Below are 18,000 nucleotides of genomic sequence, written 5' to 3' on the forward strand. Positions count from 1 at the left end.
TTTTTTTTCTCAATCTGTTTTGTTATGATTAATTTTGGTAATGTGTGTAAATGTTATGGTAGAAATTAGATTAGATTAGTACATTAGAAAATACATCTTAAGATAATAACAGAATATATCAAAGTATCAAAAGCAGTGTTGACTTAAGATAGAAGTTAAATCTTAAACCTAAAATAGTCCTATACTTAAACATTAAAATCTAAAAATTCATTAAAACTATAGAAGCTATTTTTGGGCAAAAAGTTTCTTGAGCTTAAAAGACTTGAGCCATAACATGGAGAGGCGAGATCCCTAATTTCCTGATTTCCTGCAGAAATTAGGGATCTCGCCTCTGAGAAAGGAGAAAAAGAATCTGAGAAAGAAGTTAGAAATTTATCCTCCAATGATGAGAAAAATGAAACAAAATTATCATTTGAAAAAATTTGTCTCTATGATGCAGATGTTACTTTAGTTTTTTGAATTTTCTGAATGTCAAAACATAAAAATCGGGTTCATAAATCAAATCAAAGGGCTTATAATAAGTGGGATTCCATTGAATCCAAATTACATCCTATTCTTAGAGAAAGCAATAACATTACATATCACTGCTACCAATATAAACTGAATTTTCAAAACTACAAAAAGGCATAGTACTAGGTTGTTCATTTGAGTGTACCAAGAAAAGGCATTCAGTAAATGGTTATTTGTATCCCTAATATCCAAACTAGCCTCGTCATTATGGGTAATTTTGAAAGGAATATTAAATGTGCTTTTACTTTGAAAGAGGCAAAAATATTTCAAATATACTTTGGATGCATAGAATTGTTGCTTTCTATTTTAATATACTGTTGACAACAAGTATCCCTTAGAGGAATGAGAATTATGGAGAAGTTTTGTTTATTTTTTGTCTCATTATACAGGGTGAGTTTTTTAAAGTGTTACAATGCGATATGTCAAAAAGGGCTGCAAATTTTTTTTTTAATTTTGGTGACATTTCAAGTACCCCCTAAGAGGGGGGTGAAGGGACAAATGTCAAAAATATCACAAAAAGTGCACCCCGGTATACTTGAAATGTCACCAAAATGTCAAAAAAAAATTTGCAGCCGTTTTTGACATATCGCATTGTAACACTTTAAAAAACTCACCCTGTATAGATTAATTTTAAAGGTTTTGTAAACAAGTTTTAATTTTTATGTGAGAAATATATTTTATACAGATAAAGATAGAAAAAAGTCTCAGAAATAATGGGACACACTGCTCCATATTTCCACAAATTTTTTTCCATATATCAGTTACTTGGCTTCCCCAATTTGAATTCATGTTTATTATAAGCCCTAGTAAATCACGTTACATATCAGTCTGTTGAATGTTTATTCCATTTACTTTAAGTCAGTGCATTTTTTGTTTTCCTCTGTTTTGAAAATTGATAAACTTAGTCTTGCCACAGTTTAGGATGTTTGATGAACTTTTCGTTACCCCACTTTTGCATTTTATCTACATTTTTTCATACTTGGACAATATAGAAAGCAAAAAACCCATAGAAAGTAAAAAATCTAATTTTTTGAACTTTTACTGTCTTTATTTTAAATATGGATATTTTGGTTGGGAAGTATCTCTATAAACTTGAGGTTACATTTGACTACTTTACCAATGTGTGTCACTTTCAAAAAACCATGTAAAATGTTAGGATGTTCTTAAAACGGCGGTAGATCATGACCTGAACATTCTTAGTTGGGTTAAGATTAGGCTTATTTGCAGGCCAATTCAACTTTACTATTATGAGAATTTAAAATACATCATTTTTTATTAACTACATTTATTTATTGTTTTAGGTATACTACTGATTGGATGCATTTCTGAATCAATTGACAATGAAAAGGAAAGTGTTCTTCACTTTTTACATCTTTGCCTGTTTGGTAATCGCAATAGCACAAGAATTAGATGTAAGTATTAAATTATTGAAAGAGATTAGAAAAATACATATAATTAATTTATTGTTATTTATCTTTTGTAAAAAAAATTAAATTTCCGTTCATAAATATATAAATAAACTGGAAAAAATAGTGCAAAATTTAACTTTTGTAAATTAATAAATTGGATTAGAAACATGTCAACTCTTTACCACCAAACTGGTATCTTATTGCTATACTTTAAATGAAAATTTAATTAGGCTTTCAAATAAAAAAAAAATACTACTATACTGTCAAAGGATTTTTAAACCATAAAGCTTTTCTTGATTGAGCAGCTTGTTCTGTAATTTTGTTTCTCTTACTCTAGGATGCTTTAGGTGTAGTCTTATCTGTTTTGTTTCATGTTGACTTATAAGTTTTTAAACATTTTTATATATTTCTTTGTAAAAATTGGTCTACATTGTAATGAATAATAAGAATAATAACAATGAATATAGAAGATGTTTTTAGCTTGTAATGTGGGCGGGAGTAGTTTTGTAATTGGAGGGGTGTATATCCCACCTGGGTCCTATATGAATTCTTATGAAGGGCAGTTGATATTCTCAGGCAACGATTTTCAAACACTGACTTTATTATTTTTGGTAATTTTAATGTTCCAGATGCTCTTTGGGAAAATGATGAGTTTGGAACTGTTGTTAGATGCCCACCTAAGTCAAGTGGAATAATACTTGGGGAGTTTTATTCTTACCTTAACTTTTTTCGAGGGAATTTTGTGCCAAATGATATAATTACTTTTCTTGATCTTACTTTTACAAATAGAAATGATCTGGTGGTGAGTGAAGCTGTTGACTCTGTTTTTGTTAAATCTATCATAAGCCTTATCATTTTAAATTAACTTTTAACAATGGTAAAGAAAAAACTAAATTTTCTACAGTTCTTTTATGACTTTAGAAATGCAAATTATATGGGTGTTAATAGTTTCAGAGTTCTATCACATATTGAATATGGCTATAGCTTTGTTTGTGCCTCTTAAGAGATTCAAAAATTATTTATATCACGGTTTAGGAAATGATAAATTAGGTGGGACAGTACCTGTTTAAAAAACAACGGAGCCTATTTGTAATGTTTAATTATATTTAAACTATTTATTTGTAATACCCAATTTTGTTAAAAATAATTAAAAAACTAAACAATTATTAAGTGGCCAAAATTAAATTGACAAATTCAAAGCTTACTAAAATAAAAATAAGTATAGAACATTTTAAAGGTTTTATTCAATAATGCGTTGCATAGCCTCTATTTCTTTTCACTTCCACCAACCTTTTCGGCATGGACCTAATTAAATTGTCAATATAGGACGTGTCAATGGATATTTAGCATGGATATCCAGATCCATGGATGTCATGGATATCCAGCATCCTTCAAAAAGTTCTTGTTTATTTATGAAATGTTTACATCGGATGTGACGATCAATGTAATCCCAAATGTTCTCGATCGGATTTAGGTCCGGTGACTGTGACGGCCATTTGATAACATTAAATGTCTTTATACATGAAACGATCCATCGTGCCTTCTATCAAGTGTAGTGGACACATCCCATAGCCCGAAAAACACCCCCACACCATCACGGAACCACCTTCATGCTTGACTGTGGACACCGTATATTTGGGATCATACCTTTGGTTCACAGAACGCCTAACATATCTTTTGCCATCCGAATTAATCAAATTGAACTTTGATTCATCACTAAAAATAACCTTTTTCCATTCGGAGACTGTCCAGTGACTAATGCTCTCGAGCAAAGCTCAATCGCGCCCGTACGTTTTTTAAACTTAGCAGTGGTGTCTTGTTTTTAAATCACTATATTGAAGTCTCCTTCCAATGGTGCGACAACTAACTGAACCCACACCTTCTTCCAAATGCAGCTCGATTTCTTTTGAAGTTGCAAATGGGTCAAGTTTTGCTTTTTTCAAAATTAATTTGTCAACACGACTAGTGGTCTTCTTTGGTCGGCCAGTTTTTTTAGAGGAACAACACTTCCACGGAGATTAACATTTTTTATTATTTGACTTACTGTTGCTCTCAAAAGAGAAAATTTTCGAGCAATATCCGCCTGTTTAACCCCTTTCCGGTATTCGTCGATTATTCGCATCTTAATATCGATCGATAAAGTTATACCACGTGGCATTGTGAATATTTTTCAAAACTAATAGTAAGGAAAGGCAAATCAACAGAAACCAACGCATAAAACTCAGAGACTGAATAAATATGTTGTTTGTCAATCCAATTTTGGCCACCTAGCAGTCAAACAAAATTATTGGAATTTGATAAGAAAAAGTGCAAGCAATAAAAATCTATGGAATTTGTTTCTTTAAACTATGTCATTTACATTCCTGAACACTAGTAAGCTCAACCGGTTTTTCCTTTGCTTCATATAAAATATATCCATAAAAATGGAATTTGTCAATCTACTTTTGGCCACCAGTGTATGTTTTCAAATCGTTAATTAATATTCATACTTCCTTTTAGGATGAAGTAACCATAGACACGGTTGACTATTTCCCCTATGAAAGTCCGCAACCGTCAGATCAATCTAAAGTTTATTTTTCGGAACACTTTGACAATCCCGCTGATTTTGAAAAGAAATGGACCAAATCTGAAGCAAAGAAAGAAAATATAGAGGAAGATATAGCGAAATATGACGGTCTTTGGGAGCTGGAGCCTCCCCAAAAACATGCTTTAAAAGGAGATTTAGGGTTGGTCCTCAAATCCAGAGCGAAACACTCTGCGATTTCTGCTCTTTTGGATAAACCCTTTATTTTCAAAGATAAGCCTTTGATTGTGCAATATGAGGTGATGCTCCAAGACGGTCAAGAGTGCGGAGGAGCATATTTAAAACTACTCACTGGCATTAGCAATAATAGTAACCTTAAAGAATTTCATGACAAGACACCTTACAGTATTATGTTCGGACCTGATAAATGCGGTGGTGATAACAAAGTGCATTTTATTTTTAAACACAAGAACCCCAAAAATGGTTCTATTGAAGAGAAACACTGTGAGAGACCAAAGGAAAGGTATGATTTAAAGATTTTAGTTATTTTGATAGTTTATTAGATAAGATATTTCTTATTTGAGATTTGTAAGAGTTTATGGGTAATTTAGCACAAAGTTAAGTATTAAAAAGAAACAACAAAATTTTGATAGATTCTTTTTATCTTTCCCCCAAGGCAACGTTAAAGTAAAAAAAAAGACTAAGATGTTTGTATAACATGTATATTTTTTAAAAATCTTATAGCAAAGCTCTTTTGGTTGCTCAGTGCCATCATCAGAGCTACCTAAAAGGGATGTCAACATTTCTTTTTTTCCTTCCTTTTTCCTAAAACAAACTTATGTGTCAAACATTTACAAAAAACTCTTTTAAAGAGGCTGGACATTTACCAATATGTAACATAACTGGACGCCACAATTTTAAAATATTTTTTTCAAACAACATATAGAGATGAGATCGTATTATAAAATAAAAACTATTTCTATCTTACTGATAACAATGTTATTATATTTTATTGGTACATTTTTTTTTTCATTATTTTTTAAAGTTTGACCACTTTGCAAAGCTACTATAGCATGGGTATGTAAACATAAATTTTTTATTTTATTTATTTATTATATTGACTTCAGTCTAATCATCTTTAGTCAAATCAGTCTTCTCATCTCTTTATTAATTTCGATGTCCTCCAAAAAATCCAACCTCATAAAATTTCTACTAGAAACATTAATTAATAATTTTGAATCCTTAACAGAGTCAAATTTAGAAAGAAAAGAAAGAAAGAAAATGTGCTATATTACGTAAGAATAATCTTGTGTACAAGCATCCTACAAGCTAAAAAAACAACACAAAAATACAATTTCAAAAATTGACAAAACAATGAACAAATTTAAACACAAGAAGACAAAACTTTTTGAACATACTTGATTTAAAGATAACTAAATAAAACAATCAAATACTACTAAACCTATCATTAAAAAAGTCATCCAGGTTATAATATGCCTTAGCCAATAAAAGCGTCTTTAATTCTCTTTTAAATTTCTTAACATCCGATATATGTCTAACACATAGAGGAACATGATTGTACATTTTTTTACTTATGTAAATTAATGAGTTTTTGGTTAGGGAAGACGTAGGAATAGGTAGGGGAACATCATTTACACGACGAGTCAAATGGCCAGTGTCAGAGGGTAGTTTGGGAATTTTGTGAATAAAAGCAGCTGTTTCTAACGTAAAGAGTGAAAAAAGGGTTGGGATTTTTTCAGAAATGAAGAGGGGTTTGCATGAATTTCTTAACTTAGCAGAACACAGGTATCTAACTGCTTTTTTTTGAATAACAAAGACAATTTTGAGTAGCCCCTTATTGGTTAAGTCCCAAAAAGGCAAGCCATACCGAATATGAGATTCAATAAGTGAAAAGTACACTGAACGTGTAACCACCCCTCCCAGCTCTTGTTTGGCCATTCTTACTGCAAAACATCCAGACCGAAGGCGACCATCAATGGTAATTCCTAGAAACTTGCAGCACTCTTTATTCTGCAAGAGGGATTTTTCGTCAAACAGACCCTGAACATCGCACTTAAACCCTATAATAGACGTCGTTCTTACATTAAACACGAGCCTGTTGGAAGCACACCACCCTGATAAAATCTGAAGGTCTTCATGTATACAAGTCTTAATATAATCTGAATTTTTATGGCTCCATAGTATGGTGGTATCATCAGCAAACTGAACCACCTTGCCCTGCAGTTTCAATGAACTCAAGTAATCCACATACAGTAAAAATAACAGTGGTCCTAACACTGAACCCTGGGGAACGACGCATTTTAGGGATCCAGAAGCAGACAAACGCCCAGACACTGTAACCTTCTGAGTACGATTTGATAGATAGGACTCAAGCCATCGCAACGCTACGCCCCTAAAACCATATTTATCGAGCTTAGATAATAGTATTCCATGATCCACACAGTCAACTGCTTTGGATAGATCACAAAACACTGCCGCCGATGACTCTCCAGAATTCAAGGACACATAGACGCTCTGCAAAAAGCTAAAAACAGCATCATGAGTCCCTTTGCCGGCTTGAAATCCAAACTGATTTGCAGACAAAATGCCATTATGATGTAAAAAGGACAAAATTCTGCTTTTTGCAGGTTTTTCAACTATCTTAGAGAGATCTAAGAGGGTAAAATAGAAATGGGACGGAAATTACAAGGCTGATCCAAATCTCCACCCTTATGAAGAGGGACAACCACTGCCTCTTTTAAACATAAGGAAAAATGCCAATATGTAAAGAATTGTTTATGGCAGAAACAAAATGCTTTATTTAAGGCTGAATCAGGCAAAAAGAGTAACAAACTCGAAGATATCCCATCAGCTCCAGATGATTTATGGTTTTTTAGGCGTTTGATTTCATTTTTTACTTCGGTAAGATCGACAGGATGAAAGAAAAATGAATGCTCAGCCGACACTTGTTGAAGATAGTGTAAGGGATCAATGTTACTACGAATGCCCTTCAGCAAGATATTAGGTATATCACAATAATAGTCGTTTAAAATGTCAGGTCTTAACTCCGATTCAGATACTTTTCTATGGCAATGTCTAAAATCATTAATAATCGACCAACACTCTCTTTGCCTATTTGATGACATATTTTAAGCGATCCCTATAATAATTAGATTTTGGTGCTTTAATTGTCTTTCTGTACAGCCTACGGTATTTCTGATGATATACAAGGATATTTTCATTTGTGGTATATTTGCACAATTTAGTCAAAAAACGGAGGTTTTTAGCTGAAATTCTAAGGCCTCTTGTAACCCATGGTTTTCGTTTCTTAGTTTTAAGCCTCATTTTAGGAAAGCACTGATTGATCTTATCACACAGAACTTGAAAAAATAAAGTAAGTGGGTCAGAAGCCGTTTCAAGTGCATTCCAATTTACCGAAGCTGTAGCAGCAGAAAAAGCATTGAAATTTCTCCTGCTGAAAATTCTTCCCATATAATGAGATGAAGATAATACAGTATTATATGGCATTTTAGCAAGAATAGCTTCATGGTCGGAAATACCAGATGGGAGTACTGTGCATAAAACGTCATCAAAATTTGTACAGAAATAGTCAATTGTAGTTGCAGATGAAGAAGTTATTCGTGTGGGAGAAAGAACGTGCATTTTCAAGTCGTGGTAGTACGTGGCAAGGTTTCATCAGTGTAGTTGATATTAAAGTCACCAGCCAATATAACCTTAGAGTGTAGGGACAACTGGGATAAAAGAGAATCAAGTTTGTCCAGAAACATAGCAATATCTTCTGTAGGTGGCCTATAAACACAAAGAATATATAAATTAAAACGCTTACAAAAAGAAAGAGAGAATTCAAAAACATTTTCTAACAGAAGATTATCATACTTATCAATATTACAAAAAATCGTTTCAATTGTTTGCCTAGCCAAGATCATGGTTCCTCCATGTATAGATTGTTGACGACAAAAATTTGATATAGGAACATAATCAGGTATTAAAAAACATTCACTAGGCCTCAACGAGTGCTCGGTCAGAAGTACAATATCAGGAAAATTACATGTGTCCAGCAAAAGATGAAGCTCATCCATCTTGTTTCTTAGGGATTGTATATTAAGAATAAAGATACTTAAGCTTTTCGAAGAGCTAATTTCAATCTTACTAGTAAGGTAAGCTTCGTGGACATATCTATAAAAAAGAAGAATTCAATTCACGATCAGTAATCAGTTCAGACTCATTAATTTGATGATTCAAAGACAATTTATTCGATGAAATATTAAATTTAAAATATTTGAAAATATGTGCATGTAATAATGATGCCAAGTCTGAACCAAAGTTACTGGCGTGATTAGACTCTAAAATCCCATACAGATTAATATTATTAGCATGAAAAGTACGATAAAGGGCCTTATTACTATTATAGATAACATTATGGTTTAAATAAGTATAAGGGCTTGTCATCACTAAAGTGTTTGTATCAACATGATTTTGAATTAAATTTTTTAAAACATCAGATGAAGAACAAATTCCATTTACATTACTATTAAAAAATCTTCTTTCGTAAAGTCCTTAACTAAATTTGATGCTGTCCTAATCACTTCACTGCTATATGCTTTGATTTTTCAAAATTATGCCCAAAGGGCGACTTCGAGATTTTTAAATGTTCCTCAATGCGAGTGTTCAGAGGTCTGCAAGTCCTTCCTATTTAGGAAGTTTTACAATCTGAACAGTTTAATTTATATACACCGCTTTTTTGAAGTTTACCAAAGTTTGTATTTTGAGTTTACTAGATCCTTATACTTACTAATATTGTTTGTGATTTTATGGGAAACTTGGATATTAGGGATGTGTTCTTTAAATATGAAGAAAACCACCTATTTTTAAATTATATGCGTAGTATGATATATTCGTTTGGATTTGGGATTAAGCATGTCGCGTCGTCTTTTGTCGAAAATCTTTTTAATTTTTTTGATTTGATAACGACAGCCCTATTCATGCGCCGAGGGTTGTTTGTGTTAGCATTTCTGGCCGTTGCCTTTCCGGGATGTTTCGGTCGCGTGGTAAGGGAACGGCAGAAAGTAAAACCCAGCCATCGAGGGTACTACTTTAAAAAAAATTATTGAATCGTATTTAATTTGTGTTGATGTGGTTTTCTGAAGATTTTCTACAGGTTAGTAAATTTAAAACTTATTAGTTTGTTTTTTTATTGGCAATATGTACATATTTTTTTATTAATGTTTATAAATTTAATATTTTGCGTGAATAGGAGGAAATAACTTATGCATGTATTTATCTAAAATTGTTTCATGCTGAAGAGAAAATTAATATTTAAAGTGATCTACTGAGATAATTTATTTACTAAATTTTTAGGTATATTTTTGAAATTAGTTTTTTTTTAAATATTTATGTGTTTCAAAAGTAAGCTAGAGCCTTGTTGAATCTAACTAACATTTCGACCCTGACTGGGTTAATATTCAGAGGTAAATCATACCACAGATAAATAAATATATTTTTCGCGAATTTGTCCGTCTATCTGTGATAATACCTAGAATATTGACTCAACTATTCAACTCATAGCTGGGTAGCCTCCCGTATGGGACCTCAGTACCTTCTAGTGATTTCTGGATAACTAACCCAACTCTCTTCAGTTTTAAATGAATAGTATGTATGAGGAATTAGACAGGAACAGTAAATAAATAATCTATTTTTTTGTAACCGAAGGCAGAACTTATTACTCAGCATGATTCGATTTTTAGGGAATTGAGATCGAGGGTTTCTCTGCCGTGCTCTTCCCCTCGTGAATTCCAGGCTGAGTACGGCATTATTTTTCTACATAAATAAACTAGGTAGGTGTATTATCAAGACTGCATTTTCTTTAATATCATCCTATTAATTCAAGTTTCCCTAATTTTGTCTTGTCGAGCGCATCCGTGGTAAGTAAAAGAGAGAGTGATTCTGTTACAAAACACAACGTAGGGAGGGTATTGGTTTTTTATTTATTTATTTTTTTCTCGTTCGATCTTTTCTTATTTATTAAAAAAAAACTTATCTCATCCATTCTTTATGGACACACCTGGGTTTGTTATACTACAAATAGATTATAGATAGTTTGTTAGATTGTTTTTTATAAAGAGTATACAAATATATTTGGAATTTTCATTTAAAATTGGGACTACAAGATTTTTAAAATTTTTAAGGATCTCGGTACCTGTTGGAGATACAGCTTCGGTTAAATTAGTAAAAAGTTGTGCACTTTGAAGCGTATTTACATGCCGTTGAGAAACTTCAAAAATTTCCATGGCCTGCTGAGATATTTGGAAAAAATGGAAATTTGCCAATATCGATTTTATTATTGCGGAGGGTTGTTGGGCGGGGTCAGAAATAGAACAGAAACCTGTTTACCTAAATGTCGACGTTTCGACTTATATTAAGTCATCCTCAGGACCTCAATGATCCTCAGGATCCTCTGACCCCACCCAACAACCCTCCGCAATATTGAAGATATTGGGTCACAAACACGAAATCGATTTTATTTTTTCCTGGCTTTATTTTAAAAGATATCAAAAAACTATTGACACTTTCTCATTGACACTTTTAAAGTAGTACGTGATGGCGCTTTTAAATTTTATATCCGACGTCTCGATTCCGAGAAACCACCATCAACTTTATTTTTTTATATAGCGCGAAAAGAAAGTACACCCTGTATCTGATTCCATTTTTTATTACAAATCCAACGATGTATCACATGTCACATTTTTTTTTGTTAGTTAAAAGGAAAAATACAATTTTTCTTTTTTTTTAAACATATTATTAAGTAGGCTTTGGAAACAAATGCTTTGACACTTTGACATAAATACCTTTTACCCTGTCACATATTTTTTATTAAATATTAATTGCCGTTGTTGGTACCGTGATTATCGAGGTGTTGTTTGTTGAGTAATTATTGTTATTATTATTTACTGTTGTCGTTATTATTGCTAAAATTGTGTTATTATCCGTCGTTTGTGTTATTAGGCCGCTTTTCAAAGTATTACGCCAGAGATATTGCGTGATGTTTTAACTGCTACTGTAAGAAGATCATACTTATGTCTAGAAAATAACGGAAACCTGTTTGAACACTTGTTTTAAATTAAATTTATAAAATGCGTTAATTTATTTGCTTTTTTCGTCATTTTTAAAATGTATTCATTATTTGTTGCATATCGTTAGAAAAATCATAAAACATTTGTCTATTACTGGTTACATTTTTTTATTTATAAGTAGTACAATGTACAATGAGTTTACACTTGATAACGGTTGGAGATACTTAAATACTACGACTACGTCGTGTTACATTAAATAAATAAGACAATGCAAGTTCGACAAGATGTTTTCACTGCACCATTGTCTACCACCTTCAAAAACAGATAGTACAATGTACAATGCAAATCAATGCTTCATTTAGCTTCATCACTCTCTAAATAGATATTAAGAAAAATGTGACAGACTCGGTAACAGGTATTTACATACGTCAAAGCATTTGTTTCCAAAGCTTACTTAAAAAATATGCTAAAAAAATAGAAAATTTGCATTTTTCCTTTCAACTAACAAAAAAAAATTTGACATGTGATACATCATTGAATTTGTAATAAAAAATGGAATCAGATACAGGGTGTACTTTTTTTTCGCGCTATATAAAAAAATAAAGTTGATGGTGGTTTCTCGGAATCGAAACGTCGGATATAAAATTTAAAAGCGCCATCACGTACTACTTCAAAAGTGTCAATGAGAAAGTGTTAATAGTTTTTTGATATCTTTTAAAATAAAGCCAGGAAAAAATAAAATCGATATTGGCAAATTTCCGTTTTTTCCAAATATCTCTGCAGGCCATGGAAATTTTTGAAGTTTCTCAACGGCATGTAAATACGCTTCAAAGTGCACAACTTTTTCCTAATTTAACCGAAGCTGTATCTCCAACAGGTACCGAGATCTCCATGCTTAGGATCCTTATCTTAGACACCCTGTATACTAAAACTTAATTCATTGTGTTTTCGTTTGATTGTGAGGTCTAAAAAATGTAAAGAATTGTTTTCCTGTTCAAGTGTGAATTTGATGTTAGTATGTATCTGGTTGATTTTATAAAGCAGGTTGCTGGATGCATTTGCGTCTCCATCTATTAGAAGATAACAATCATCAACATATCTTTTGTAAAATTCAATTTCTGGGTTATTAATAATGTGGGTGCATTCTAAGTTGTCCATTAACACATCTGCTAAAAACGGTGATAAACAGCTCCCCATGGCAAGACCTTCAGGTTGTTTGTAAAATATTTGATTAAAAACAAAAAAATCCTGAGATAGGCAAAAATTTAAAACCTGGGTTTTTTTTGCCCTCTGATATAGACTTTGACCTAAGAATGTTACCTACCAGTATAACCGTTTCACTTTTTGGTATTGAAGTGAACAGGTTACATACATCGAACGAAATCATTTTGTAACTAGGTGCGATTAAAATATCCTTAAGACCCGTAGTCAGTTCTATCGTGTTTTTTATTGTATGTTTAGGTGTAAATTCTATAAGGCCTTTAATAAGGTTAAGAACAAATTTTGATATAATTGACACTGATGTATTAGTAAAACTACCACAGGCCGAATAGGAATATTCGTTTTATGAATTTTTGAGAACCTGTATAATCTTGGAATTACAAGGCAATTAGAAATCAAAATTCTAGGAGCATTAAATTCTTCAAGGATATCGAAGATAAAACTTTAAATTAATCTTAAAGTAAATTGCACATTTTTATTGTGATTACTCAACTTAAAATGGATACCTAATAGTGGTAGAATGAAAAAGATTAATATGTATGTGTTTCAACTGTTTAAAGTTAATTTGGTTTTTATTAATTAGTGTTGTAATATTTGAAATACAGGGTGTCCATTTATAAACTGACACATTTTAACTGCTTATAAGTCGAGAACGGATAATGACGACAATGTGCGGTTTTCACGGAACCTCATCAATATTTTTAAAGTTTCTTTTGACAGTGTTGCCAAGTTTCAAAATTTAACTGAAATAGGAGGAAAAAAATTAATGATTTTCAAAGGCCGATTTCTCAAAAATTTTAAATGTAACACCATGTAATTTCACATGAAAGCCTGTTAAATCCCCTTTCCGAAAATGTATAAATTGTCTTAAATTCATTATTTTTTTTTACAGAGCCAATTTTAGGAAATGACACCGTTTTGAAAATTTGAAAATCATCAATTTTTTCCTCCTATTTTAGGTCAATTTTGAAACTTGACAACACTGTCAAAAAAACTTTAAAAATATTGATGAAGTTCTGTGAAAACCGCACATTGTTGTCATTTTTCGTTCTCGACTTATAGGCAGTTAAAATGTGTCAGTTTATAAATGGACACCCTGTATTATAACGAGTTGTAATTATAATATAAAAGAAGTAGGTTTTTTTTTTAAATCCTCGAACACGTCGATTTTACTTTTGGATCGGACATTTTTTGAAATCAAATTTAAATATATAAAGTGTCGCAAAAAAGTAAGAAAAAAATTTTTATTCTTAAATAGAACCTATTTTTGCATTTTCGGATTTATCCAGGCATATTATATGTATAATGTCCTGAAGTTATCTTCAACTGTTCTCGAAATAATTACGGTTAAATAATAATAATTTTAAAATTTACTTTATTATATGCTGAAAGTGGCCATCATTATTAACTCATTCCATATTAATTGCAACCGGAAAACCCGTATCAAAACTATTTTTTAATATGGTAAATTATAACGGATATACATGGATATCCCAAAATCCAAAGTTAAAAATCATGACAGCTATCAAAATTTTGACAATGGCATATTTTGTTCATAAACAGGTAGCATAGTAATGCGAAAACCGAAAGGCTTTATCTCCTATACACTTAGTTTTTGAGATCCGATTTAAAAAAACTTCCTTAGATAATCCAAAATATGCTAAAAGCATTTCATGATTAATAGTGTCAAAAGTCTTACTAAAATCTAAAAATCCAATGCATGTTATTTCATTTTCATTCGGATTGGTTCTGACATTAACAAATTTGACAAAAATTGTTGAAAACCAGACTGACAATGCGGAGATGATAGTCAAAATGGTGATCTAAATATAATGAATTAAAAGATATAAACATTAATGTCAGACATAATCTTACAAGTTTTAAAGTATGTTCTTTTCTTAACTGGTATAATAAATATACCTAAAGTTTCTTTTTTGAATATCTGGAAGATTTTTCACCTGCATATTAGACATATGTCTTTAAGAAAAAAAATATATTCAAAATCTACTTGAAATATTTTTCCTATTTAAATACCTTGTAATAACGGGAAATTAGAGAGACTTAAAATAAGTCTATAATACTCTCCCATGACCAACTATTCTTTATTCCAAACGTATGGTCTCCTATGTATGTTTTGGGTTTTGGCTTCAACGTGCTTCTAATAATTTTATTGTATAACGCACCACGTTATACAATAAAATTATTAGATCTACATTATTTGACATACTGCCGCATAGGAACTGGCATGAACCCTTGCTAAGCTATTGACTAAGATATATAACTATAGTACCATAAAATTTAAAATAACCTGATTTATCTAATTTTAAAAAATATTATATAACTTAAAGCCTCTATTATTATACTACAACCTTTAATTTTATCTCTAGGGTTGATGAAGCACTTTCAGATAAACTCCCTCATCTTTACACTTTGATCCTACGTCCAGATAATACCTTCGACATCCTAATTGATAGAAAAACCGTAAAGTCTGGCAGTCTTCTCGAAGATTTCTCCCCTCCGGTTAATCCTCCAGCAGAAATTGAAGACCCCACCGATAAAAAACCGAGCGATTGGGACGAACGTGAGAAAATTCCGGATCCGAACGTGGTCAAGCCCGACGATTGGGACGAGGATGCGCCACCTCAAATTGTCGATGAATCCGCTGTGATGCCTGAAGGGTAAGATTCAAATTCAAATGCAAATATATTTATTGTCTAACAGATATCTAATCCTAATCACTAAGACAATATATTTAAATATAAGTAATAACAATTCATATATCATGAAAAATAATAAAAATCATATATAAAAATATAACTAATAGGTAATCATAAAATATGTTCAAGAAGAAAAAAAAAATATATAAGAGGCATATTAACTAAATAGGTTTACGATTTTATTTGACAATAATTTTTTAAAATGACGAGAAGATATATTAAAGAGATCGACATCCAGACTCAAATGGACCAAGTTGAACCAAGAGCATGCTCTATATAAAGGCTGTTTCTTTGCTAAATTTGTGCTGTGTTTGTAAGTAAAAAATGTTTTGTCTTCTAGTATTAATGTAAGGCACAATAGAGTGTAGCGCTGCTAGCATTTCTGGGCAGTTAATACGACCATTACACAATTTGAACAGAAAAAGCAAACCTGACAAAAACAAATGGTTTCCTGATGAAGGGAAAGCAAGTAACACAACAAGTGCTGATCGTATCCTTGTTCCGGATAAATTCCATCAGTTTTAAAAGTGATATGTTTCAGAAATTTACGTTGAACAAATTTAAGTGGAGCCGCATAAAGCAATCGCGATTTTATTAATAATAATAATAGGACTTTTATTAATCACCAGAAAAATAAAAAATTACAATTCTGTTATAAACCAAATGCATATCACATATTGAATAGTTCGTTCTTTACAAAGAGCACATTTAATGTGTATTGAAACAATTAAAAAATATCTATAGAACTTAAATTTTATACAAATACAAATAAAATTCCAGAAGGTGACTAATAGGCCATGTTTTCAGACTTCCAGGGAACAACCCCTGCGAGATTCCCTGAATTCTGTTGAGGCCTTATATATATTTAATAATTATAAATTATAAATGACACTTATAAATAATAAACAAAAGCATTTTCCCAGTTAAAGAAAAAAAGAAGAAAGTTAATACAACACGAATAAAAAGCATACTGATGGGATAAGGAGAGAATAGAAAAAGGAACTGGAATTGGACAAGGAAAAGGTTGGCACATATAAATAATTCGATTTTATAATTTAAAAATAAAAATAAAAAACAATTTTTTATTACAAATACTTAAGTGAGTAATTTGTTATTGATTTATTAGAATTAGTTTAGTTTTCATTTTAAAAGTTTTTTCTGACATGGTAAAATCATTTATACAATATTTGTTAGTATAGTGTGCTATTAAGTAAGAAAACGATCTCTTAAAAAATTCTTTATTGTGTGAAGGAATAGTTAATAATTGTTTTCTTCTAATATTCAAGTTGTGCACGTCAGTCCGATATCTAACTTTTCGATGTAAATATGAAGGAATCCTTGACTTAAGAATTTTGAAAAAGAAGCAAATAAGATGCAACACTCTACGATTGTACATATTTAACCACCCCGCAACCTTTAGCTTATGTGAAATATGTTCTCTCCTTCTTATGCCATATACAAACCTAAGACAGGAATTCTGAAGTTTTTGTATTCTATATGAGTCAGAAGAATTAAGGCAAGGGCCATAGATGGTGTCACAAAAATTTAAGTGGGATAGTACCAATGTTTCACAAAGCATTTTTCTTATAGGCAAATTTAGGTAATCCCTTTGCGAAAAAATAATTTTTAGTGCGGAGTACCCACTTTTCATTTTAAGAGTAACATGATCCGTAAATCTTAGTTTGTAATCCATTAAAAGTCCAAGATTCTTAGCAGAATTTTTAAAAGTTATGTTGTCATTATTAATGTAAAGTTGCAAGTTATTTAAAATATTTGTTCGTTTATTATCACTACAAAAAAGAATGGCTGTGGACTTAGTGGAATTAACTTTTAAAAGTAACTTTTGCGTTTCTATAAATAAATTGTTAAGGTCTTCATTAATTTTTATATTAGCCTGCCAAACATCAGTATCTTTAAAAGAGAAATAGATCTGGGTGTCGTCCGCGTAGTTATGATGTTTACAATATGTTATCTTCTTTGTTATCTGAGATGTGTAAAGTGTGTAGAGTAATGGGCCCAAAATGCTACCCTGCGGAACACCGCTGACTACGTCTAGAAACCCCGATTCATTATCATTCAAAATCACCCGCTGTTTACGATCTGACAAAAAAGAAGATATTAAAGTTACAGCCGACTCACAAAATCCCACATAATGCAAAATTGATAAAAGTATCTGATGATTAACCATATCGAAAGCTTTAGTAAAATTAATACGGTTGCTTGACTATTATCAAGGGCTCTAAATATATCATCAGACACTTGAGCCAACGCGGTGGCACAGCTATACCCTTTACGGAAGCCAGATTGATATTCAGGAATCAAATTATTATTCTTTAATTAGTCCAATATCTGTTGCTCCATAATTTTCTCAATTACTTTAGAAAAAACAGAAAGAACGGAGACTGATCGAAGATTGCCAAATTCAGTTGGATTTTTTATTTTTGGTATAGGAATAATATTGGCTTGCTTCCATTTTTTTGGAAAGTAGTTTTCCTCTAAACAAATATTTATTAAATGACATAATGGAT

The 18,000-nt window shown here is 31.5% G+C and overlaps 1 protein-coding gene across 1 annotated transcript in view; it reads left to right on the top strand.

The window, feature by feature from the left end:
- The window catches only part of LOC126736031 (calnexin), an 83,321-nt gene that overhangs the window by 2,470 nt on the left and 62,851 nt on the right, over positions 1–18,000 (top strand). The window contains exons 2-4 of the mRNA XM_050440222.1: positions 1,812–1,922; positions 4,419–4,966; positions 15,143–15,433. Coding sequence (XP_050296179.1) covers positions 1,851–1,922; positions 4,419–4,966; positions 15,143–15,433 — 911 coding nt within the window. The 5' untranslated portion in view covers positions 1,812–1,850. The remainder of the gene's footprint in view (positions 1–1,811; positions 1,923–4,418; positions 4,967–15,142; positions 15,434–18,000) is intronic.

The sequence above is a fragment of the Anthonomus grandis genome, chromosome 5 (assembly GCF_022605725.1).
Source record: "Anthonomus grandis grandis chromosome 5, icAntGran1.3, whole genome shotgun sequence".
In the NCBI taxonomy this organism is placed as follows: Eukaryota; Metazoa; Arthropoda; class Insecta; order Coleoptera; family Curculionidae; genus Anthonomus; species Anthonomus grandis.